Source organism: Mixophyes fleayi, chromosome 5, assembly GCF_038048845.1.
Source record: "Mixophyes fleayi isolate aMixFle1 chromosome 5, aMixFle1.hap1, whole genome shotgun sequence".
NCBI classification, from domain to species: domain Eukaryota; kingdom Metazoa; phylum Chordata; class Amphibia; order Anura; family Limnodynastidae; genus Mixophyes; species Mixophyes fleayi.
In genome coordinates, this window is record NC_134406.1 from 57,740,069 (window position 1) to 57,765,381 (window position 25,313).

Consider the following 25,313-nt stretch of genomic DNA (forward strand, 5'->3'; position numbering starts at 1 on the left):
ATCAATGTGAATTGATTTCCCAAAGTCTGACAATTTTTTGGACCTGGTCTCACCCTTTTAAAGACACTTCCACACCTCTTTCTACCCCCAGGGTGTTGTGGCCTGTGACAATTTTTTCAATCACCATTTGCATGCTGCCCGATTTACTAACCAATTCTATTATATGACCTAACTTTCCTGTGGAGCGACAGACAGATCCAATTTTATCATTAATAAATCCCCTATGAACCGGTCTATCTTTTGATATCAAACACACCCAGATACAGTATAATCGTACAGCATGTACTCATTTCCTTAACTTCTCTGTGGGGCAGAATTCTTAATTTAACATATGAACGGCTCTTCATGATGCTATTGAGGAATATATGGTTGATGCCTACTGCCTACTTTTATTGATTTTAAGTGGTGGCATATTTTAAAACGGAATTATTTTTGTCTATATCACATATAGCCAACGTCAGCACATGGCCTCTTTGAGCCAGACAATATACTGAGTGGTTCCTAAAAGTCTATTCGGGTGTCACAACTCCATTCCAGGCCAGGCTATATCTCACCGCAGGAGTTCTTTGAAGCTGTCACAGGTGACACTCCTATCTTCTCACACTGGAATGTGCAAAGCCATCAAATACATTTACATCAGACTCTGTCTTCACGTTTTACACTGTAGTAGCTAAACTTATCAATGGATTCATTTGATATAACATATTTACACTACAGTTATGATTTATCCCTTATTCCCCACAATTATGTGATGGGTTAACCCTTATAAATAACTGTAACTTCTCTATGTTCACGACACTGGTTGATGAGCAGCATATACTGCAATATTATGGTTTTCATGCAAATACATAATTCATATAATAAAGTCATTATAGGGCCTCATTCTATTGACTATTTTAAGATTGTTATAAGAGGGTTTTACCAATGGACATGACAAAGCGCTCATTACTAAAATAAAGCACGAGCCATTGGATATTAGGGAAGATGTACTGGACCTGCTTTTTAAATCAGTGAGTAAGCAAGTATTTGGCTTAATTTTTGAACTGGGCACAATAATTAATGCGTAGGTGCCCATAATAATGTGCGGACACTGGCAGGGAAGCACAAGCAGAGCTTTGTAAATAAACTTGGTTATGTTTAAACCAATGTAAAATGTGTCATAAATATGCTCACTGCAACAATACCTTGCTTTAATACAGACAGGGCGGCATTGCCTGGAAGGGCCTTTCCATCCACAGATGCGCCTCTGACATCATCCACTACATCCCAGTCAAACAGAGGCAGGGTATCGTACAGAACTGAGGCAGTGTGTTGATGCTTTTCACTGGTTTCCTTTTCAAAACCTCCTTGTTTCTCAGATAACAAACAGAATTCTAGCAGAAAAAAAAAAGAACAAAACATATGTGACCACTGATCCGATGTAACAAATAAGCAAGAATTTCTAAAAAAGAGTATTGTAATACCCCAAGTGTTCTTGTGAGTAATTTATATAAAGATTCCCATATAAGATCACTACTGAAAAAAAGGTACAACAGCAACACATTGTAATTTGCATTTTGTGAATATAAATCCATTTATGCAGGAAGTGGCCATGTTGGAAGTGAAAGGCATGCATTATAAGTTTATTTTCAAATACTGAGGATGTTTTTGTGCTGTTTTATTATGTTTCTTGTACTGTCCCTGAAAGGAAACCTTTCATTATCATCACACCCTGTCAGACATCACGCTGTTCACACGCAGCCCACACCACAGGCAGAGGTATAATGACATCACAGTGTGACAGCTGCACAATGAAAAGACCACTTCACAGATGACAAGAAGGCCCATCCCCATTTTTTTCATCATCTCTAGATGGATGGATATTTTGTACACGGAAAGATAACAAATGTCTGCCCAAATCAGTACTATATTATCTCATGCTTGGAAACCATTACACGCGAGGCTTCTCAACCTACATTATTGCCGCAGAACTTCATTACATGCATTTGTTAAGCTTTTGCCATTTGTCAAGAGTAATTCCATTCTGTAAAACAGCAAGCAATGTACGCACAAATGGAAAAGATACAAGAGAAAAAAACTTGCACTTTACCATCTCTATTGTAACATGTATTGTAACTGGTACCTTAAATATTCTGCTATTGTCTTGTGTTAAAACATTTGAAAAACCCTCAACCTAAGAATTCTGGTAAGGTAATGTCAGTGATCACATTTTGTGCATATAATGTCTTAAAATACACTCATACTCTCCAAACAGTTAAGCCACTTGGCTGGCAGGAGTAATACTTGTGACAAGTCATGAGAGTAGCTTCCTACATCTTATATCACTATGAAATTCCATGTAATTTTCCCATCTCGTGCTGCCCAATCAGCTGTAACAGAGGCAGAAGCTTTCAGACATAAAAAGTGTTTACTGTATGTCTTCTCGAATGCATATGAAGTCTCTGATGCAACACCATAAATCCCAGAGTGCACAGCTTAACCTCTCTTGATACTTGATTCATATTGTGTGATACCGTATTGTGGACTCAGGCATTAACTAAATCTCGTATACTCTAGCAGAGGCACATATTTTGTTTCTTTTGCAGTTCAGTGTAAAACACATAAAACTGTCACCACTTGGTAAAAATAGATGATAAACCTATGTAGAGGTCACTAACGGCAGCTGGGAGAATGACCAGAGGCAACAAGTGTGAACACATGCTGATATTGTACACACTCACTTTGGTGTGCTATATGAATTTATACTTGTAACATTGCAGGGTAAGGGACACGTGGTTTAACAAAAAAAAATGATCATGATTAACTCCCAAAGTTTCTGAGGTCACAGTGGTACACTAGTTTAGAAGTGTATAAGACTGCTGAAGAGACTGTTATATCATTACTTACCAAGATCTAAGTTATTAGGCCTATATAAAGAAAATAAAGTATTTAGCCATCATTGAATGTGTGCTTGTATTTCTTAACATTAATTGGATCTACGAAATGTAATAAGTAATATTTGAGAATACTCTCTTTTTTAATAGGGGACATGAAATGGTTGTGATGCCCAAGTTTCTTCCACATAGAACATGTAACAAAATGCAATTACAACAGTAAGATTTTAGTAACAGTATAAATGAGATGAAAATGTGTTGTCTTCTTGGATTGGCAGCGCCTGTGATACAGTGGGTGGTAAATGTAGGTGTTGTGATGGTGTTGGAGCAGTCTTGGTGCAGGAATATTTATTAGCAACAGGTTGTGTACTAAGACTGCTTACACAGTGTCTCCAGTCTTTGGCACAAGAAGATCTGTAAAAATTGATGAGCAGAGAGCAAATTTAAAGGAACACTGTCATAGAAAGAAAGTTATGTGCCTTGTGCTCTATGGCCGTAAAAAATGAAATACAAATAAACATTAAATATCATCATCTTTCTTTTATGTAGCGCAACAAATCTGCAGCGCTGTACAGAGAATAATTGTCATTACAATATATAGCTTACAGTCTATATTCACTAACACATTAGTGTTAATTTTGTCATCAAACTAGAAATTAGTGTAAAGAAAGTATAATTCTTTAAATTAATGAAATGTATACAAGTGGAAAGATAATTTGAAAAGTGCAGCCAGGACAATTAAGTCCACTCTGTATGTGAAAATAAAAGTCAGGCACTGTAAAACAATATATAAATCAATAAGAGAATTTTGTGCTCAATATAGCTATATTGGGATAAACTCACCTGCCAATGCCAAAGTGACTCACCTACAAGTGATGCCTTGATGTTGGCAAGTGAACTTATCCCAACATAGCTATATTCTGCAAAACATTCTATTTATGTATATTCTGACACAGTGAATTATATATTGTTTGTTTTAAGAGCATTTGACTATCTTTTAATTTTGTCCACAGCCAATTAACCTACTTGTATGTTTTGGGAGTGTGGGAGGAAACTGGAGCAACTGAAGGAGAGAACATACAAATTTCACAAAGATAGGGCCCTGGCTGGGGATCAAACTCATGACTACATACACACAAACACATATATAAATATTATATAGAGACACACACACAGTATATAATATCTGCGGGACCACTGTACTTGCTTGACATTCCACTCACTCCATCAGCCTGGCTATATAGTGCTGGCCCCACATGGACAGATCCAAACACTGATCACTAAAGACGGGACATATGATTGGCCGATCGAATTACATGGTTGATAAAGAACAATTTGAGGAGGTTAGGTGGAGGCCTGTTGCAAAAACCTTTCAAAATTGGTTATTGTCATCCTCACATGGCATTAATAATTAGTGCTTGTACCGCTGCTTGCCTTGTTATATAGACTTCCCCATGCTTGGTATGGTGGCTTAGTAGTTAGCACTTCTGCCTCACAGCACTTGGGTCATGAGTTCAATTCCTGACCATGGCCTTATCTGTGTGGAGTTTGTATGTTCTCCCTGTGTTTGCATGGGTTCCCTCCGGGTGCTCAAGTTTCCTCCCACACTCCCAAAAAATACTAGTAGGTTATTTTGCTGGTATCAAAATTGACCCTTATCTGTCTCTATGTGTATGTTAGGGAATTTAGACTGTAAGCTCCATTGGGGCAGGGACTGATGTGCGCGAGTTCTCTGTACAGCGCTACAGAATTAGTGGCGCTCTATATATAAATAAATAAATGATGATGATGAAGAAGCTTCACTGGAGACCTGCCAGCAAAGACTGTCAACGGCAATACCCTGTGATAGCTACCGCCAATCCAGGGCCCTGTTAAAGAAGTTAAAGTCTTTAATCAGGGGGAAACTCTTGTTTTTGCACATCTCATAAATATACCCCTTAGTTCCTATAAGTAAAGTGTGTTCCTCAGGTATAAAGTCCAAGAAGCACTACAGTCAGTAGAAAAAGGGAAATTGTACCAAGATCAAGACCTGATAAACAGACAAAGATGCTTGGGTTAGAGTCAGTAAAAATACTAACAGCAATGTATGTCCAATGGAATTGAGGAATCAAATAATGGATTCCAGGCCATTTTTGCCAGGAACAATATTGATACACTCAGAGGGTACTCCCCTTAAGATCTTTTCAATTTAAGAAAATGTTTAGGAATTGTAGTTTTGCATCTTATGGCTTTTAAAAACACCTCATTTGTTTAGAATAGGTTCTGCTACAAAAGCAGCTACGTTAGGCCTTCTATTAAATATAACTAAGCAAATCATTTTCATATTTATGTGCTCAATTAATCATACACTAACTTTATTATTCTTGCAAGTCAAGTGTAAAGAATAATAATTATCATCGGCCACAAAACAGCAAGCTTAGTAATGCAGTTACGGGGAACAACTTAGTCATCCAGCCTATAAACTATTAGATTGGGAGTGGAGGTTGGAAGATCAGCTTCATCTCGTCAGCTAAATCGTATATTCTCAGACCAAAAATCATCTTAATATATGCTGGAGGAAGTGATTTAGGAAAATTTAACTTCTGCCTAATTTTATGTAGCAAAATTATCAATTTATCTAAAATTAAGTTCATGCTTCAGATGCAATCATAGTTTTGTCAGAGATAGTTTTTGAGCCTCTGGATAAAACAAGAATTAAGTTAAACAGATTAGTAGTATAAGTGTATACTAATGTTAGGTGGATACACAGATTATGTTAATAAAATGATAAGGTTGTGTGTTTAAAAAATGTGGTTCAAATGGGCAGCTTCAGTGAGAAAGGCTGAGCAGTAGTTATATACATGTTTATTCATGATGTGATATGAGGTTGGTGATACAGTTTTTTTTAATTGAATTTAAAGAATAAAGAGGGATGTGACCTTCCACCAAACCAAAGTGTATGGTTATATTCAATGTTCTTATATAACAGGTTTATGGTTTGCAAACACATTGACCCATGTTTTTCTCTTGGCAGTGCCTCAACGACAAAACAAAAACCACAGAGTGTTCCACAATGTCAATCCTGGCCATGTAAATATTGCCATAATTAATAAGCACTGAAGTAACATATGAATAGAGCAGAGATAAATGAGAACTAGATCACCATGCCAATCCCTTCATCCAAATCCGCGGGGGCACGACAAGTGCTAAGTAAAGAAAGGGAAGCCCTGAGGGAACGGGAATGTAACCCAGTGAGGTGGGAATTATCCAGGTTGACAGCTGGCATTATATACACAGCTGACTACAGTTTATATTTAATTTGCACCAATGACACAGGAACAAGTTTGTGAGATGGGAAATTAATGAATATTTCCAATAGCGTATTAAATTATTTTAATTTGATTTCTAATATATATATATATATATATATATATATATATATATATATATATATATATATATATATATATATATATACTATGAATCTATAACAAACATAAAATGTACACTTTTGTTAGTATAACTTTATATTGTGTGCTTTGTAGAAGCAACAATGAAGACTTCAAGCTTGGTTCTGTGGACAATCCTAACGGGCAAGGTACCTTGTAGCCCCACTGACAGCCTTCCACGCTGTGCATTACATGAAATACTCTAGAAGGAGTAATATGCAAGTTTTCGTTTGAATAAAAGAGTGGACTAGATTGCAGAGAGGATGAGTAACAACAAGAAGGCGTTAGACTTGCAACTGAATGAACTAATGTGCTTTGTTTATAGTCCTAGGGGGGGGAATTCAATTGTAAAAAAAAAAAACAGCATAAGGTGCCCCAAGAATGGCAGCAAGACACCTCATACTGAATTTTTTTTTATTTTTTTTATTTTTTTTTACAGAAGTAGAGCTCATTTTGGCTCGCGCCCTGTAGAGATACGAGCAAAAATGAGCGTTACTTTTACCGTAGTAACAGTAAAAATATGCAACCGCAATGTTCTGAGAAACATCAATGAATCTGCCCCTTACAATCCACAAATATTAAAACAAATGTTGTAGTATTTCTAAGTTGATGACGTTCTGACTAAGTTAAATAGCTGTAATAGGAAAATAACATTCATAACCTTTCTGGTTTGTATTTCACAGCTGTATTTCACACCAATGTAACACACAAATTATTAATTACACGATTGTAGTTACTGACTCACCAAAGTGACCATCACATTTTAAGAACAATTCCATTACAGCGAAAGCAATGGTAGTAGAAGCAGGTATTTCCAAGACTGTTTTGTCATCCTTAGTAACATTTCCATTTTCATTCACTGTTACCTGCAAAACATATTATTTTATTGTATTTATGAACATTCAATTTCAACTGGTCTTTTAATGATGTGAAAATGTTCACCGAAAATGTGTGTCCTTGAAACGATACCAAAGTTATTTTTGGTAATTTGCAGTTTTAATATTAGTTCGCAAAATAAATAAAACATGGTGAAAGGGATATCCACATTGCTAGGCTGATCCCAAGTTTATACCTTATTGAAGAAGAATATATATAATCCATTATTACATATCTCTTTTTCCATCAGGAGTAGCCATTATCAAAATTAACTGATTCCACTGCGCATAGCTCTCCTCACCCACCTTATCTAGCGAAACAGGTTTTGGCCTTTGAAGCAGCCTACATTTACATAACAAATGCTGTGAGCCAGCCCCTTTTACATGGACCTTTCCTCCCCTTAGGAATATGTTAAAACCACACAAGACTAACTTTCCTCCTATACCCACACACATTATATCCCATGGACAAGCAGGTATGTACTGTACAATTGTGGACGATTTATGAGACACATTTAAACAAGATAAAGTGTTACATGGGATAAGTTCAGTTTTGTAATTTAATATGGCAGCAAAGTCATATTAACAAGGATTGTGTTGTTATGTTGGAGTTTAGTATTAATATTGCTAAATACTGGTTGTAGAGTTTAATACAGACTGTAAAATGCTCCTTACATGGTTTTGCGTTAAAAAGAAGTTATACAGTACTTGATTATAGCCACATACCTTGAGTGGTATAAAACAGGCAATTAGAAAAATGGCCACCATAGAGCCACATGCTTTGTTAGCATGTGCTTTCAAAATGGACGACCTCACACAATGCTTTGGAATTTAGTGACTTTACACAGGATAGTCTCATTAAGTAGTGATGTAGTATTGGCAAAATTTGTCTGTAAGATAAGTTTTATTATGAGCACTAGAGTATATGTATCAGAATAGTGAGATATATATATATATATTATATATATATCTCATCATTATGTGATATATATATAGTGATAATGCAGCCAACGTGGGAACAGTAATGAATTCTGAGATACATATATATATACACACACACAAACGATTAAGATTTACACAATTAGCAAGAAATCAGTAATAAAAGATGTTATGCCTACACTGGTGGTTCCCAAACTTTCTCAGTTTGAGGTACCCTTAGGGTCTTCATACTTTTTTTCAAGGCACCCCTAAGCCAAAATAGTTAGCGGCTAATCTGTTTTTTAAGTAGTTGGGTCAAAATGACATAATAAGTATTTAGGCCCCTTCATCATACTACTGTGCCCCTTCACAATATCACAATGTGTCCCTTTACAATATCACAATGTGTCCCTTTCATTCTCCGTTACTTTACTTATCTTTTACTTGCCCTTCAATCTTCTGTTTTTTTCTTTTCCTCTTCTGTAGTATAGTATCTGTACTTCTGCTATTTGTGTTCCCTGCTGCTTGTTAGTATTGTGTTACAAATAATGTAAAAACCCAAATACAAGCACATTGGACACTAAGCAATGGTGTATTGGGATGTGTTTAAAAATTATTAAAATAAAAAAAATCTCTATGCACACAATCTACTCGGACATAGTACGCATAGAAGATGAAGATCTTCACAAATTAGGCAATTCTGACCAGAAGTAACTGCGAGGACTACTTGGAACATCCAAGAAAAATAAAGCATGTTTATTATAGCATCTATGAGGTTCACATCAACTCACACAGCAATGCCACTACATATAGTGAAAGTATCCATAAAACAATATATTACCAATAACAGTACTCACTGGGGCTATTAGCCCATCACCCCTGCGGCCAGCAAGCTATGGCGTTGCTGAAGTCTGTTACATTAAACTTATAAGTTGTTCAGGAACAATGACCTGTTCTTTATGCACTGTGGAGCTGGAGTAAAAAAAACGAATCCATTCTGTAGCAGAACAAACGCTAACTTGCATTTGAATTTTATATTTATGACAATGAAATCTTTACAGAGTTACTTTTTTAACTCTGTAAAAGACAATAAATGTGTACTGGAAACCTGTGAGTTATATACTTAATATTATGCAAAACTACAAAGTACTCATTTATTTGTCTTGAAATTTTAAATAAAAGTGAAATCAAATTCCACTGTGAACCTTGATTCTGTGTCAATGTTATTAGAAGTATAACGTGACCCAATACTCCTATAAGACTGGTGCAGGACAACGAAGGTGCAACATTCACCTATATATGGATGGAAGTTGTTTTTCTTAAGTTAAGCAGACATGATAAACACATACAACACATGAGGAAAAGGGCATACTTGCCAACATTTTAGATTTGGCTTCCGGGAGCTTCCGGGGGGCGGTGGGCGTGCAGGGGGCAGGGCTCCGAAAATCGCGTCATTTTGTAATGCCGCAAACCGCATCATTTTACAGGGGGGGCGGGACCAAATGCCGAGATTCCGGGTGAATCGCGGGGATTGCCACACTCTCCTGGGAGTCCGGGAGACTCACGCGAAATGCGGGAGTCTCCCGGACATTCTGGGAACTATTGCCCTCCCTGAGCCAATTTTGGTTTAAAAAAGAAAAAGCAGCATGTGATGACCAAGACTTACTTAATTTATGTAATGAAGATACTAATGCAATAATGTGTGGTACAATAATGTGTGGTGAGGTCCATGCACCAACAATAGTGAAATATTATTAATATTATAATTATTATATTATATAATATAATATTGTATATTATATATTGTGTAGGCACCACAAATACCTATGCTTCATGCAATACTACATTTTTCAAACCAAATTTCAATTGAACCAGTGGATACAACTCACACACAATACACCTAAGCGGATGAACTAGATCCAAAAATATGTCAGTCAGGCAAGTACATTACTAGCAAACAGCTTCCCAATCAGACCTGTAAACTGTAACATATTGACGTGTCATAATCCTACTCCTGCTTACAGATTTGGCAGGCGAACATAATTCCAGAAGCAATCATCTTTCTACAATCTAATATAAACCTCATACTGGTGGCAGCTCAGGGTGACAGTAATCCCTCCTACCTTCACTGTTTTTGCTTTAACTCCACACTTCTCCTCTGTCTGTGTGTGTTCGGAAATAATGCATTTTTGTGTGGTGACAATCTTCTCTTTCACGATACAGAGTACGTCATTCTTGTTCTCACGCAGCTGTTGTATGAAGGGATGGTGCGAGTTTATTATCCTGCAATTAAAAGAAAAGTTAAATAAAAGCATTGACAAAAATGTATTTTATTAAAGTAAATTCTGCCCTGATCACTACTGACCAACCCTCACAATACCTCTAGTTTAACATTTTTATTTGTTGTTAAAAATCAGGGACCAATTTACCCATCTACCAGACCTGATATTTTTCAGACTCAGGGTAGTAGGAAAGAGACAATTAACTTTTGGTATCAACAATTACTTCATGTAAGGATCCCATTAAAACTACCTCTCAACTCCATTGGGAGGTGGACTTGAATAAGACCCTTATACTTGCATAACACGAACAGATTTATATCACTTACTCATAAAATCTCTACAAGTTTGAACCACTCTGACAGTTTATAATGATTAAACTTTTAAGCAGATTGTTCCTCACCCCCGACAGAATGCACAAACTGTGATCCACCCAAATGTATTGGAGCTCTCATTTATATCTTTTGGAACTACCCATCTATCAAACCATTGTGGCAAGAGGTCTATAAGTTGGTTACTAAAGTTCTCAATATTGATTTAACCCCTTCTCCAGAAGAAGTGGCTTTGCCTCATCTTTACCCACTCAAAATCTCTAAATATAGCAGATATGTGTTGGGACACATTTTTATTGCCACAAGAGCAGCTATTGCTCCGCAATGGAAGGACCAAGCCCCCCTCCTATTACTAAAACGATGTCTAAATTTCAATTTAATTTCCTCATGCAAACAATGAGAGAGTACCATATTCCACTTCTGCTGCATCTCCTAATATTAAATGGGCTCAATGGCATGAGATGGCAGATGGGTACAGATGGAGAGGGTTCCACATTGATAATCCCGCACTGGTCACCTCTACCCACACCAGAAATTAAGATTTCTGGAACTACCTCCCTCGCTCCATCCGTCTGTTCCCGAATCCGAGCTCCTTGAAACGGGCACTCAAAACCCATCTGTTCCACAAAGCCTACCAGACATCCATCTAACCTTCTCCGCCTCCCTCTTTCCCGTTCACGCTCCTCTAGCGCTTGATCCCCTCCACTGACTAATGTCTGTTTTTCTTTCCTTCAGTATGTAACTCGTAAGAGCAGGGCCCTCTACCCTGTATGGTCCATTGTACTTTGTATTATGTACAGCGCTGCAGAAACCTTGTGGCGCCGTATAAATAAAGATTAATAATAATAACAACCACAACCAACAGGAGAGACTTTGACCCCCAGACCTTTCAGACTGGATTAACCACCACAACCTTAAGGCATTATGTGATTATTATCTGATATTGTTGTCCAGGCATTGTAGTAGACATGATATTATCCCACATTTTTATATAGATAAAGTTGTCCTTTTTTGATCCCGGTTATTCCCTTTTTTATAGTATTCCCCTGTTTGATTTCTGTTCCCCTAATGTTTTTAAAAAAGTTTCTCAATAAAAATTATTGATGCAAAAACAAAAAAAAGAAAGGGTTATTAATTTTGTCCATTAATCTTTTTGAGAGCTGGCGAAAGTCATTGTAATTTAATTGTAATAAGTATTCAGTTTCTAGTAATGAACTCTTCATGTCAAATAATGCATTTTGAGTTGTCTTTCTGATATAAAAGTGCATTTGTTTGTTTTTTTTTTACAAATATTGCTTTTCTGTTCATTGCTTGATTAAAAGTTTCAAGTTTTAAATTGTTACTGTGAAATATAAATCTTTAGATGCACACTGAAATAATAGACATTAATAGGAAATAAATATGTCTCCCTCTTCTGGTGTACAGCATGTACTGCGCTAGAAACATGAGTGAAAGAACATATTTAGACCTCATAAAATTTCTATGTATTATTGCTACATCACAATCCTCAGAACATATATAAACAATATTACATGTTTAACAGCAAATGGATAACAAAATATAAATTGAACAGCTGAATTATATTAGTTTCACTCTGTACCCCTAGTTGTTTTAAACATTACTTCAAATATCCATGTCACGCTAAACAGTAAGGATATCAAGTTCAATTATCAAGATGTATGGCTATCAAATTTAAATTAAATTTACATTCAACTAAACTAAACTGTAACCCATTCCTAATATTAGTAGTTCTACATCTTCCAAATGTGCGGCTCTATATGTAAAAGAAGTTTGTTTCTTTGTTTGTTGGTGAATATCTCTCACATCTCTCAACGTAAAGCTGACAAATCTTAAGTTATTTAGTATCCAAAAAGCAACCTATTAGACCAAATAGCGACAGCGCGATAATGCTACAGAGCGTGAAATGTTGAAAACATAATTTTTTGTTTATAAACAATTGTTTGACTGCTAGAAGGAAACCTCACCACAACACTACATAACGACCGCGACAAAGCAACAAATCTTATTTTCATATAACATTACATATAAAAACTGCTACATATCACCAATTGAACCCACGCAATGCCGGGTGACCATGCTAGTGTGTGTGTGTGTGTGTGTGTGTGTGTGTGTGTGTGTGTGTGTGTGTGTGTGTGTGTGTGTGTGTATCTGAAATGAAAATAAAAATAAATTTATTGTAAAACAGCATATAATACTAGTACATTACACCTAGAAATGACCAGTGCACACAATGTAGATCATAGAGTGTATCCCAGATATTGTCCAGCAGAGTGTATATACAGTAGTCCAGCACAGCATTCCCAACAACATCGAATGATATACCACACAGCACACTATTATTTGAAATTACCATTTCCAGCAACAATAGTAACATGCTCAGATGCAGTGATCCCGAGCATAATACCAGCTGCAGTATTACCACATTACACAAGCCTCTAGTGTTACTGAAAATATTAGTGCCCCTTCATACATCAGCACCTAGTACCCTACATATCTGCCTCCTATGAACTCATATCAACTGTATATGTCGACAGAAGCAATATTGCCAGACCTTTATCTCAAAGTCATTAGCTGCGTCTGACTTTGTTGATATGGGTTTTGTACATAATAAATGTGGGACAGGGCCCCAGTAACAAATGTAAGAAAATAGAGGGAACTGAAATTTTAATCCAGAATAAATTATTTACATCCTAAAAATGAGGGTCTGAAAGATGGGAATGTAATGATAGATAGCCTTTGTGCAACACATAAGAGGGGGAGACCCCCTGGTAGGTAACCTCTGAAGGACCATGGTATTAAATAGTTCCTTCTTCTGGGAAAAATGGAAAGAACATGGAAAGTGAAAAGATAAGAAGCTTGTTTATGGGATATTGTTTAAAATGTGAACATGCCGTTATATTAGAACTTTGTGGAATAACTGTTTAAAGACACATTTCAACCAGAAACTCTCAGCATCTCATCCTACTGCAGTCCATGAGCATCACTGCATTCAGCCAGTAAACCCTAGATCACCACCATGGTAGCAAGATAATAATAATAATAAAGAGGTAAATGGAAGTGATAAGTTTGATTATGTTCGAAAATATGGATGTTATACAGACAGAAGACTAGAGAAATGGGCATATGACTTGAATGAATAATTAGATCTTCAAACTGAATGACACAATAGAGATTTGTAGTCAATGAAGGACATTAAGGACTACTGAAACTGGTATAGACTAAATAAAATAATTTTGTAAATGGATATATCAATCAAATTAATGAATAGTAAACACTGATATACAAACTATATTAAAAGAGTAATGTGTATATAAATCAATTGAAGGACTGGGATAAAGCATATATAAATGTAAAAAGTACTGCGCAAATGGGTATTCAAATAATAAACAGACTACATACTACATAAAATAGTATGCAAATAAAGGACAGAAAAATGGGAAAACAAGTATATTAATAGAATAAAGAGACTTCAGAATGGGTATTCATTTTGAATAAAGGGTAAGAGAAGCTTGTATACATATCGAACAAGAAAAAAAATTGATTGATTCAATTATGTGCATGAATTGGATAAAAAAAAACAAGGAGAGGGGTGACAGAATTGTTAAGATAAATGACGTTGGAATCAATAAAACACTTGAAGTTGCTACCGGTTAAGGCTCAGAAAAAGGAAGGATTTGGATCAGAGCTAGGGGTCTTCAACAAAATCCTAAGTGTCATATTTCTTTATTTTATTTATAATTTTCTAATGATGGCAGGTATGGGATATGCTTGGCCACTTGGTGGTGCTGAACGAAGAAAAAGAAGAAAAGGAAAACTTTCTTACATGCAAGAGCATACTTGCCTATGCCCCCGGAAGAGTAGGCATCCTCCCGGAGGTGGCGGGGCTTAATGGCGCAATTCCGCATCACTAAGTTCCCGACCCTGTTATGAAATGCCGGGGATTTCTGATTTCCCTGGCAGGAGGCGGGGCTACGCCCCCTCCCATCCCTGTCACATGACTTCTTCTCCAGGATCTCCCGTAGGAGAAGTTTAAAAAGTATACAAGTATGTGCAAGAGATAAAAGCAAGAATAGAGTGGATGGCTGTACAGACTACTTAGTTTTCCCAGACACACTAAAGGCCTGAATCAGAGTGAGAGGTACACCTGTTTGTGAAATGTATATTTTCCATTTTTTCGCATTGGCCATGCTTAGAATGTGAATGTACTTTTCGACACCTACAACTTCTTATGCCTGAACATAGGCAATTCACAGTGAGGGAGTGTTTGAGCAATTGTGTATGGATTCAGACTGGGACATAGCCTCAGATATGGCTGAAAAAAGTGGATTTGCAGGTGATCAGGGGGCAGGTAGATAGGAAGTAGAGAATGATGATGACGACGAACAAACACTAACAAACCGCTTAAGGGTTTGTAAATGATTTGCAGACACTTATTGAGACTTTAGTAATTGCTCGGTCATAGATTAGGATTTGCACAGCATGTTGTAGCAAAGATAGCAAAAAAAAAATTTGTATGCACATCAGGAAGTTGTTCCTGCTGCATAAGCTTGGTTATTCAAGTTTACATGATGCTTCTTAGCAATTGTGCTCATAAGATACAAAATAAAACTTGTTTTGCACCTGTTAGGCATAGCCCTGCTGGACATATGTGTCTGAGGGGTTTATCGATTGTCAAGTGACTCATCTAGACCTGGACACATCTTTAAACATGAATATGTCGTAAATATGTATATACTCTTGTATCAATTTTTTAATCACAAGTAATGTTTACATTTGCGTTCCACAGTGTGATCCAGATTTTTCCCTTTTTTCCTCTTCTTCTCCTGCTCCTAGTTTTTATTGGTTTATCTCAGACTTTTATTTGTATTGAATTTCTTAAGTTCCATATAGATCATCTGCTTAATGTGGTTACTCAGCATCAATATTGTGCCAATTGGCTTTACGATGGGATTCTAAGAAGTTAAAAACGTTTCCATTTAACCATCACTAGTATTATTGTGCATATCTGTACTGCCCTTTGTATCTAATATATAAAAGCCTAGTGGCGTGTGTTAGTCTGTGTGTGTGTGTGGGAAAAAAAAACCAAGCTGCAGCACCACCTGCTGGGCGGAGTTATACACTGACCTACTAAATTATTAGTGTGTGTGGGAAAAAAAAAACCTCAGAAAGGGCTTAAATTTGGTATACTAAGATGTTTTTAATTTGTTAATTTAATTTGTTAATTGTTAAAAGTGTTTATAAAGATTTAAAAAATATATATATATTTCTTGAAGGAGAAGTGACAGTTGGGAGTGGTTGGTGGTTGCCGGGGGTGACAGTTGGGAGTGGTTGGTGGTTGCCGGGGGTGACAGAGTGAGAGGAGTGTGATATTCAGGACCGCTGAGAGAGATCCCTGTGTCTGGATAGACATCTGGATAGATGTGACGATAAAGATGAAGGATGAGGTGATGGAGAAAAATGATGAGGTGGTGACATGTGGACAAAACCAGGTTAAAAAAGGGCGCTTGCGTCGGGAAGTAACGCTCTTCCCCTGAGGAGGCCTGGGCTAGGCCCAAATGCATGACAAGAACCTTTTTAACACCTTAAGTAGCTTGATTTGACTAGAATGCATGAGTATCATGCACGGGTTAACTTGTGTTTTCATATGTTTGTATTTGGAGTGATCAGATGACATGGTGACATATTAAATAGTACAAAAAAGAAAAATCAAAATGACAAATTTAATTACATGAGAAGCACAAACAAGTGACACTTCCACCTTATCTCAACGAGTAGAGCAATGGGATTGGGTTCCTGTATGCCCCAGTCCAATTTTTTACCTGAAATCTTGAACTTCCAAAGTCCTTTACAAAAAGAAGTATTAAAACTTCAGATCATAATTAAAAATTATGGGAGCCCTAAACATGGGGTCCGCACCTGGAGTATTTTCTATGTGGCCTGGACTGAGAAGTGATTTCAACTACAACTGTAGTGTACTGTAAGCAGGCTGAGCGCCAGGAGGAAAGTATCACTAGAACGATGGATGTCACAGGGACAAACTGACAATTTAATGAGCCGAGAGATGTAAAAATGATTTTATCAGGATTACAAATGATAAAGTGGTTATTTGTTGCATGACAGTCTGTTGCATTTGTGGTATGAAAAAAAAGAGACTCTTACATACTATAGATTATCTACCGTAGTCTAAATTAATCACAGTTTTTAAAATGGCGGGGAAATTTTAGCTTTGTAGATTTCATGCCTAATAAAATACTGCTTAACAAATGAAAATCTGTTTCACTAGACACAATTAAAAACATAGCATTCTGCAATTATTATATGTACAAAATTAAGGACATTCTGCTGAGCAGTTGCTGAAGGCATATGGCTTGTGCCTACACAATGACAACAGACTAATATTTATACTGGGCATACTTCCAGAACTGTAGTGTCCAAACATGTTACTAATGTATTCTCAAAACTAAGCAAAAAATGCAAAGGTGGAAAAGAACAAAATAATACACTCAGTATTATTATTTTCAGCACAAACACAAGCTTGCATTAACTGACTTAAGATGCCAGAATCTGTGATTTAAATACAAAAGGTATGGCGTTGAATCAGAAATAATTAGTAACAGGCATATATGCATGTGCAGGTCTGCATGAGCCGCGTCTGCATGAACACACCTTTAATGTAGTCAGCCTGCATTTGTACCCCCTTTCCCTCCCCCATCCTGCCTCTCCAGGAGCAAGCGGGCATAAGTGGCAGAATCACACAAGTCCACATAGCAGTAAATGCATACACCCACTTTTTGGGTATGCATAGAGCGATTTCACTCAAGATACGCTATGCAAACTGGCATACGTCAAACTCTATCACTCATCTCTAGAGGCCACTTTGTACAAATTGTCTTCCAGAGGCCCTATTGATTGATTCATGCTAACAAGAAAAAGTCACCATATATGTTCTCTCCAGTCTTGTGTGCTCATGGAAATAGGAAAACCAGACTAGTGTAATACTGTCAGACCAATAGTGGGTTTATAATAGACCCACATACCTATATATATGCGTACCAGAGGAATGGACTGGAGGGGACATACACGGTTCAAGTAGAACAACCCAGAACTCTTGTGTTGATGAGCATATGTGAATCATATATCTGGTACGTCTCTAGTTTACACCTATATGGTTTTGGGTCGATCATCCTGAAAATAGTACACTCTTAGGTGTCCTTGTGTCCGTCTTTTTCATCTCTCAGTTTTTGCTTCAATCAGCTTTACCACCCGAAGCATTGAAGGAAGGTTGCCGCCTTGCATGAAGGTAGTGTTTTGGTGTGACTGGACATTCTCTAAATAGTCTTTACAATCCTGGAGTGAGCGCCATTGTTTATTGTTTTTTTTATTAAATAAATATATATATTTAGAGAGAGAGACCCATCATAATCAGACATACATTAAAAGGAGCTTTTTGTGTCCCTATGCACAACTTTCACTTTTGCAACTTGTTTTATTGTTTGTGTTAGTAACACTGTAAAATATTTCCCTGTTTAAAGTGTGTTAAAATGACTGGTGCCTGAATATATTATCAGCAAATAAGTAATTTTTCTGCTCTTTTCATACTGAATTTGTGAATTATTTATTTTTTAAACTAGATGCCTAATTAATTATAATGAAGCAGAGATCAGAGTCCTAAAGTAGTGAAAGATATTGTTAAAAAAAATAAATCACTTGCTTAATACTTCCCTCACCAGGCACTTTGAGCTGCTCCCGGCAGCTATTTTACTTGGGCCTCCATTAATGGCCTCACAGCCCTGGTTGAAAGCTGGTAATTTTTATGACACTGCAGAGAGGTGTGGCATGTGGCATGTGGCATGGAGCTTCTTATTGGTCCTCCCATCCACAACCATCTCAGCAGCCATATAAAGTGGTGAACAAAAGACAGTTGTGAGTGCGAAACTATAGAAACGAAGGACGTCCAGGAAAATCTCCAATAAGCCAGTAAGTGAAACTTTGACAAATCAGTGGGAATTGTGCTAGAACATCTTATTTGAATACTTCCACACAAGCAGTAAGCCAGCTTCTGATCACTTTAATAATATACAGAAATACTAGTTTAGTTTTATGTGCAGAATGGTTAACAACCCTATGTTCTAACTGAGAACATTTTATTTTACATAGGTTTTTCAGGAAGAATAGGGCTTTGTTTTAGAACTATATTGAAATAATTATACATTATTTTAATGATATAAGGGGGAAAGAAGCATAAAAAATAGCTAAATATAATTTATTTTTTATTTTCACATAGATAGTTCTATCCTACACATATACCTTTAAATATATTCTTTAACTTTATAAGCTTTATAGGAATACTAAATGTGAATACAGGTTTAGTCTATCAGTGCTTATAATAAAGAGTGTGTGCAAATATTTATGTGTCTATGTGCATGTATTAATATTTCCCCATTAGCAGTAGATAATCAGGACATCATCGAGGTATGATAAAGCTAAAGAAAAGGTTTCTATAATAGAGCAAATCTCACAAGCTGTTTCTTATACTGGGTACACACCTATGCAATTATTGTGCAGATTACACGATTGACGACCATTTGGTCAGATATGGCAAGAGTGTGTACGTTCCTGCAATGATGTTTTACCGTACCAAACCCCATCACATCTGTTGATTTTGTTTTATAAACTTTTTAAAAATCACAATCATCACCATTTATTTATATAGCGTCACTGATTCCGCAGCGCTGTACAGAGAACTCATTCACATCAGTCCCTGTCCCATTGGAGCTTACAGTCTAAATTCCCTAACATACACACAGACAGAGAGAGAGAGGCTAGGGTCAATTAACTAGGGTATCATGATGGGCAAACATGAAAGTGTGTGTACGTACTCATGACGTCTGTCCAACATTTCTGCCGATAGTTTCTCCAACATATTGCAGTAGCGTAGGCATATATCTGTAGAGTGTGTATGGTGTCACAATCTTTTCAGCAGTAGGTTATGAGAGATGAAGAGCACAGATCTGAAGATAAATTGTGTAGGTGTGTACACATGAATCGGAATGCTCATTGGGACTTTCAAACGTTGGTGAAATAACTGGAGACATTGCATCTGAAGTATGATTACATAGGTGTGTACCCAGCTTTACACATCTCATCTACTCTCATCTTTACTTTACTGTCTTCTATAACTTTATTAACAACTTATCAAAACTTCAAACATATAGTACAGTAGTTATTACAATAAGTATATAAATTTACACTATTCTAACACCTTTGTCATTAGAGGAGAAACAATTTATTTTATTTAAAATGCTTAGACATCAGTATTATATGATCCAGATTTACTAAGAAATGATTCCTGGAACCATTTTTGCACAGTTGCAGAGGGCAGTGTAAACATTAGTGAAGGATATGTGTGGGCAGGAATGGGTTAACAATGCATCATCATCCATGTTCTGATGCAATGTAATTGGATAGATGCAGTATCCAACAAAAATGAGAAATTTTAATTACTTTCTCTATGGTCATTGGTCAATCAAAAAGATAAAAGGTTTTGCAAATTTACACTACGGCAAATTTAAGGCAATACAAATATAACCCTTTTCTCAATTAATACCAATAGAGCATTGTTCACGAAGGTGAAACAAATAACTCTAATTATTTGTTGACAAATTCTAGTCAGGCATTTGAGAACTCGCTCATTTAAATAAACTACAGGTATGCCTATTTATCTTAAATTAAACAAGTGAAGCAAAAAGCTCAGCCCTGATTAATTCCCTCTCAGTGACAGGGAAATGAAACAGGTGCAGGACATGCTGCTAAATCAAATTGTCGGTAAAACAGTAAGGGCTCAGTCAGATGAGCGGTTAACGAGTGTTTAATAAGAATTTGTTCACGCCATGTTCCAGGCAGACCACGGCATGAGTAAACTACTATGAATAGTGCATAGCCACTGGGATAATGGCTTCCAGAGCTTGCACGGTTGTACTGTTTAGACCAGGCCTGTCCAACCTGCGGCCCTCCAGATGTTGTGAAACTACAAGCCCCAGCATGCTTTGCCAGTACACAACCTATTGATAGCTGGCAGGGCATGCTGGGACTTGTAGTTTCACAACATCTGGAGGGCCGCAGGTTGGACAGGCCTGGTTTAGACGAACATTGTTGGAAGCAGAGGGTCAGCACCAAATGCCAGAACATCCTGTATGCACATTATTCTGTCCTTAGAGCTTGTCAGGGTTCCCAAGGTAAGACCACGGAGAGAAAGTAGGTGAACAAAGTGGTTTTATTAGGGACACACGTAATACCGGTTCAGGATGCAATAACTGGTAAGGCAGTAATATAGCCACAGATCTTAACAGCGGAATAGACAATACTGTAAAGCAATGGTGAGAAGCAGTAGTCAGTGGGTTGCAGGGTGGATACCTCTGGAAGAGGAGGAGAGATGAGTAGACTGCGAACTGCAGGGTTAGATACCTTTGGAAAGGTGGATATGAGTAGCCTGCGGGTTGCAGGGTTGGATACCTCTGGAAAGGTGGAGATGGGTAGCCTGCGGGTTGCAGGGTGGATACCTCTGGAAGGGGAGGAGAGATGAGTAGACTGCGAACTGCAGGGTTAGATACCTTTGGAAAGGTGGATATGAGTAGCCTGCGGGTTGCAGGGTTGGATACCTCGGGAAAGGTGGAGATGGGTAGCCTGCGGGTTGCAGGGTGGATACCCCTGGAAGGGGAGGAGAGATGAGTAGCCTGCGGACTGCAGGGTTAGATACCTCTGGAAAGGTGGATATGAGTAGCCTGCGGGTTGCAGGGTTGGATATCTCTGGAAAGGTGGAGATGAGTAGCCTGGTAATGCTGAAATACTTAACAGCAGAAAGCAGGTAAAGGTAAAAATAAGCTGAACAGGTTACACTGAGAAGCAATAAGCTGCAGAGAGCAAAAGCACAGAGATCCACGTAGGTCTATAACTCAGGAACAGGGTAGATTAAGCTGTGTCTGCGCACTGGAATGAATCAGCAAAAGACAGGTAATCAGGTAAGTATAACCAGGACAGGAGACAAAGGCAAATGCTTCCTATCAGGTTGAGTGACCTGATAATCTGGCCCAGACTGCTGGACGAGGCTGTCTTTTAAGGAGTAGCAGCAGGTGAAAATCATCCTGAGAAAACAAGCTCAGTTCAACAGGAAGGGAAAAAGTTCAAGCGCCACAGTGGCCTCTTTGGTGGCATGGTGGTACTGCAAAAAGAACTGTGGTATAGATACCGAAGCATTCTACATGGTCTCTTTCATAATGTACACAAAATATTGGAGATGCAATGTCAAAGAGAGCACTATGATCCACATTGCCCCAATTGACCAATAAATAAACATTTCTGTTACAGTTTCTACCACATTTTCTATCATAGACACGAGGGACCTGATTAAGACATGCAAAGCAAATGTATTCTGCGTTTTTTTTAAAAAAAACGCACGTAAGCCGGGCATACACACGTCCACGTTCAATCTAAACATATGTCTATTCATGAATACGGGTATAGGTCTGCTCTGCTCTAGCAGACAATACACCACAGGATAAGTCCAAATGCATATGTGGAATATAAAGCCTAAAAAAAAAAAAAAAAGGACGCATAGAATGAAAACCAAAACTATTAATATCACCTGTTTAATAATATTGTAATTAAAGACAAAACATCCCCCCCAACCAAAAAATACAATTGTTAGGATGTTCTGGATGTCTACTGTAAATAAAATTCATTTTTACATTTGCTCTTGATTGCAAGCACATGTTCTAGCATACATACACGCCAGTCATCACCAGTAATCGGCACTTACACATGACCTGTAGCTGGTGCAAGTGATACGACAGAATACTGTATTATACGACATTGAATGTATGTGTAAAACAAAATAAGCGGGAGGGGGCGCCACATAGTATAATACTGTATATAATAATACAGAAAGATGTACCACAAGACAAATTATTAAGTCACCAAGTGGGTATAGACATTCAGAAATTATTGGTGAATCAGTATGAGAAAGGGAAAACACTCTGGACCACCGACACTATATATTGTGCGTACCAGATATAAAAACTTTAAGGCTTATCTGTAGGTATAGCTGATATCTTCATGAGTCGGATTGAGCTCTAATTCCCCTTCAGAATAATAGGATGCTTCACTCAGCACTTAGGATTCAAAGCTGACAGTTCATATACCCTCAATGGTAGCCAGGGTTATAGGAAGGAAGAAACTCACATAGTGTGATACTGTATATCAACATTTATTTTATAAAACGATACAGATGTACACTTACATAAGAAATATTTAAAATAAGCTTATCTGGGTATCTTTATACAAAGCGAAGCTGTTTAGATCCACAATGGAGGCTCACCACCATGCAGCTGGATATGGAGTCAGCAGATCCTTGAAAGCACAGTTCTCAACGCGTTTCGTCTTGTTAGAAAAATACTTCATCAGGAGGGATAGTAATAAGTGACTCTCCATGTCACGAGTATAAATAGTATGCGCCGCGCCATCTTGCGCATGCGCACAAGTGGCGTCTCGCATACTATTTATACTATTTGTATAAAGATACCCAGATAAGCTTATTTTAAATATTTCTTATGTAAGTGTACATCTGTATCGTTTTATAAAATAAATGTTGATATACAGTATCACACTATGTGAGTTTCTTCCTTCCTATAACCCTGGCTACCATTGAGGGTATATGAACTGTCAGCTTTGAATCCTAAGTGCTGAGTGAAGCATCCTATTATTCTGAAGGGGAATTAGAGCTCAATCCGACTCATGAAGATATCAGCTATACCTACAGATAAGCCTTAAAGTTTTTATATCTGGTACGCACAATATATTGGCTTGGTGTCGGTGGTCCAGAGTGTTTTCCCTTTCTCTTACTGATTCACCAATAATTTCTGAATGTCTATACCCACTTGGTGACTTAATAATTTGTCTTGTGGTACATCTTTCTGTATTATTATATACAGTATTATACTATGTGGCGCCCCCTCCCGCTTATTTTGTTTTAGATTTTTTCCAGTCCACCATCTGGTCTTGTGGGAATTTGGCAGCTGCCTGAACATAGGATATTTATTCACCCAAAGGGACATTATTTGAACTTTCTCGTCTCTTCAGAGTTACGCGCTGTACTATCTATTGTTTTTGTTTATTTGAATGTATGTGTGTTTCAAAGTGCAGTGTTTACCGATAGGTTCTTTAATATGTCCCCTAAAGGAGCTATGGTCACCTGGGCTTAAAGACATTGCAGGATCAGGTGGAGAACCAATTTTACCCAAAGACACTCATGAGTTAACACAGGGATGGGAAGTGGATTTAAATGAGTTATCTTTATGGATCAACAAATGGGTGCCCATTGTTTTTCTCAAGCTTTAGCCAGATGTAACGGAGCCTCTCTCCTTGGGGTGCCTGCTGCAATCTGAGGACTTTGGTGAGGCAGAGGAACCAGACCAGGTTTCAAAGAGGGTGTCCTGTCGTCCAATCCTTGTTCTACATCCTACTTCACACAGGCTGACTATGGCTTATGGTTCCTATTGGAATGCTCAAGCAACAAGCTGAGAATTGTATCTGCTACGTCTCCACAGACTTTGTGGACCTGCAAAATGTATGAGGACATTGAGCTTTGTCCCTACCTTACTGATAGAGGAGTGTATGGCATGGCTTGGTGGCCAGAACAGTGTTCCAAAGGAATGGTGACTACAGCCCCTTTAGATCAGGGTTGTCCTGTAGTGTCTCTGTGTAGTGACCCTCAGCACCTTAAATTACATCTCTTTTTTCCTCCCAATCCTGTTCTATTCTGTAACAAATCCCTAGTTTTGCTATTGTATGTTATGTGCTGCCATCAGTTTATTATTCCTAAAGGTCAGTAATAAATATTAAACAAAATTAAATTGAATTAAACTTAAATACAAACTAGATACCATAGCTGTACCTCTGGAGTAATAATTACTGATAATATTTTTTATCTGGGAAGCAAACAAAATGGATTTCAGCTGACACTTTAATATACAATAATTAGCTCTACACTGCCTAAAACAACAGATAAATTCCAATTGGTTTGTCCAACTATGGCCTGGTTTTTGGCTTTGCTCATGCAAAAACCTCCACTGCAATTTGTTGAGTTTACTCCTTGTGCACCAGAAACAAATTTTCTGACATCAAAGCTGCCATTCAACAAATTTCCTGCAGTTTTTAGAAATGAAAAAAGGAGAAAGCTTGTATTATAGCAAAACAACAAAAATACCTCATGGCTGCCACAAGAAAAAGCTTTTCAGATCATACTCACGGTATGGGCAGCACGGTGGCTTAGTGGTTAGCACTTCCGCCTCACAGAGCTGGGGGTCATGAGTTCAATTCCCAATTCTGTGTGGAGTTTGTATGTTCTCCCCGTGTTTGCGCGGGTTTCCTCCCACACTCCAAAAACATACTGGTAGGTTAATTGGCTGCTATCAAACTGACCCTAGTCTGTGTGTGAGTGTGTGTCTATATTAGGGAATTTAGACTGTAAGCTCCAATGGAGCAGGGACTGATGTGAATGAGTTCTCTGTACAGCGATGCGGAATCAGGGCGC

At 37.6% G+C, this 25,313-nt stretch overlaps 1 protein-coding gene across 2 annotated transcripts in view; it reads right to left on the reverse strand.

The window, feature by feature from the left end:
- Positions 1 to 25,313, reverse strand: part of GSDME (gasdermin E) — a 73,110-nt gene that overhangs the window by 27,845 nt on the left and 19,952 nt on the right. For both annotated transcript variants that reach the window (XM_075212247.1, XM_075212248.1), the window contains exons 4-6: positions 10,218 to 10,377; positions 7,047 to 7,167; positions 1,185 to 1,373 (exon numbers count right to left, since the gene is read on the reverse strand). In XM_075212247.1, the coding sequence (XP_075068348.1) occupies positions 1,185 to 1,373; positions 7,047 to 7,167; positions 10,218 to 10,377 (470 nt within the window). The remainder of the gene's footprint in view (positions 1 to 1,184; positions 1,374 to 7,046; positions 7,168 to 10,217; positions 10,378 to 25,313) is intronic.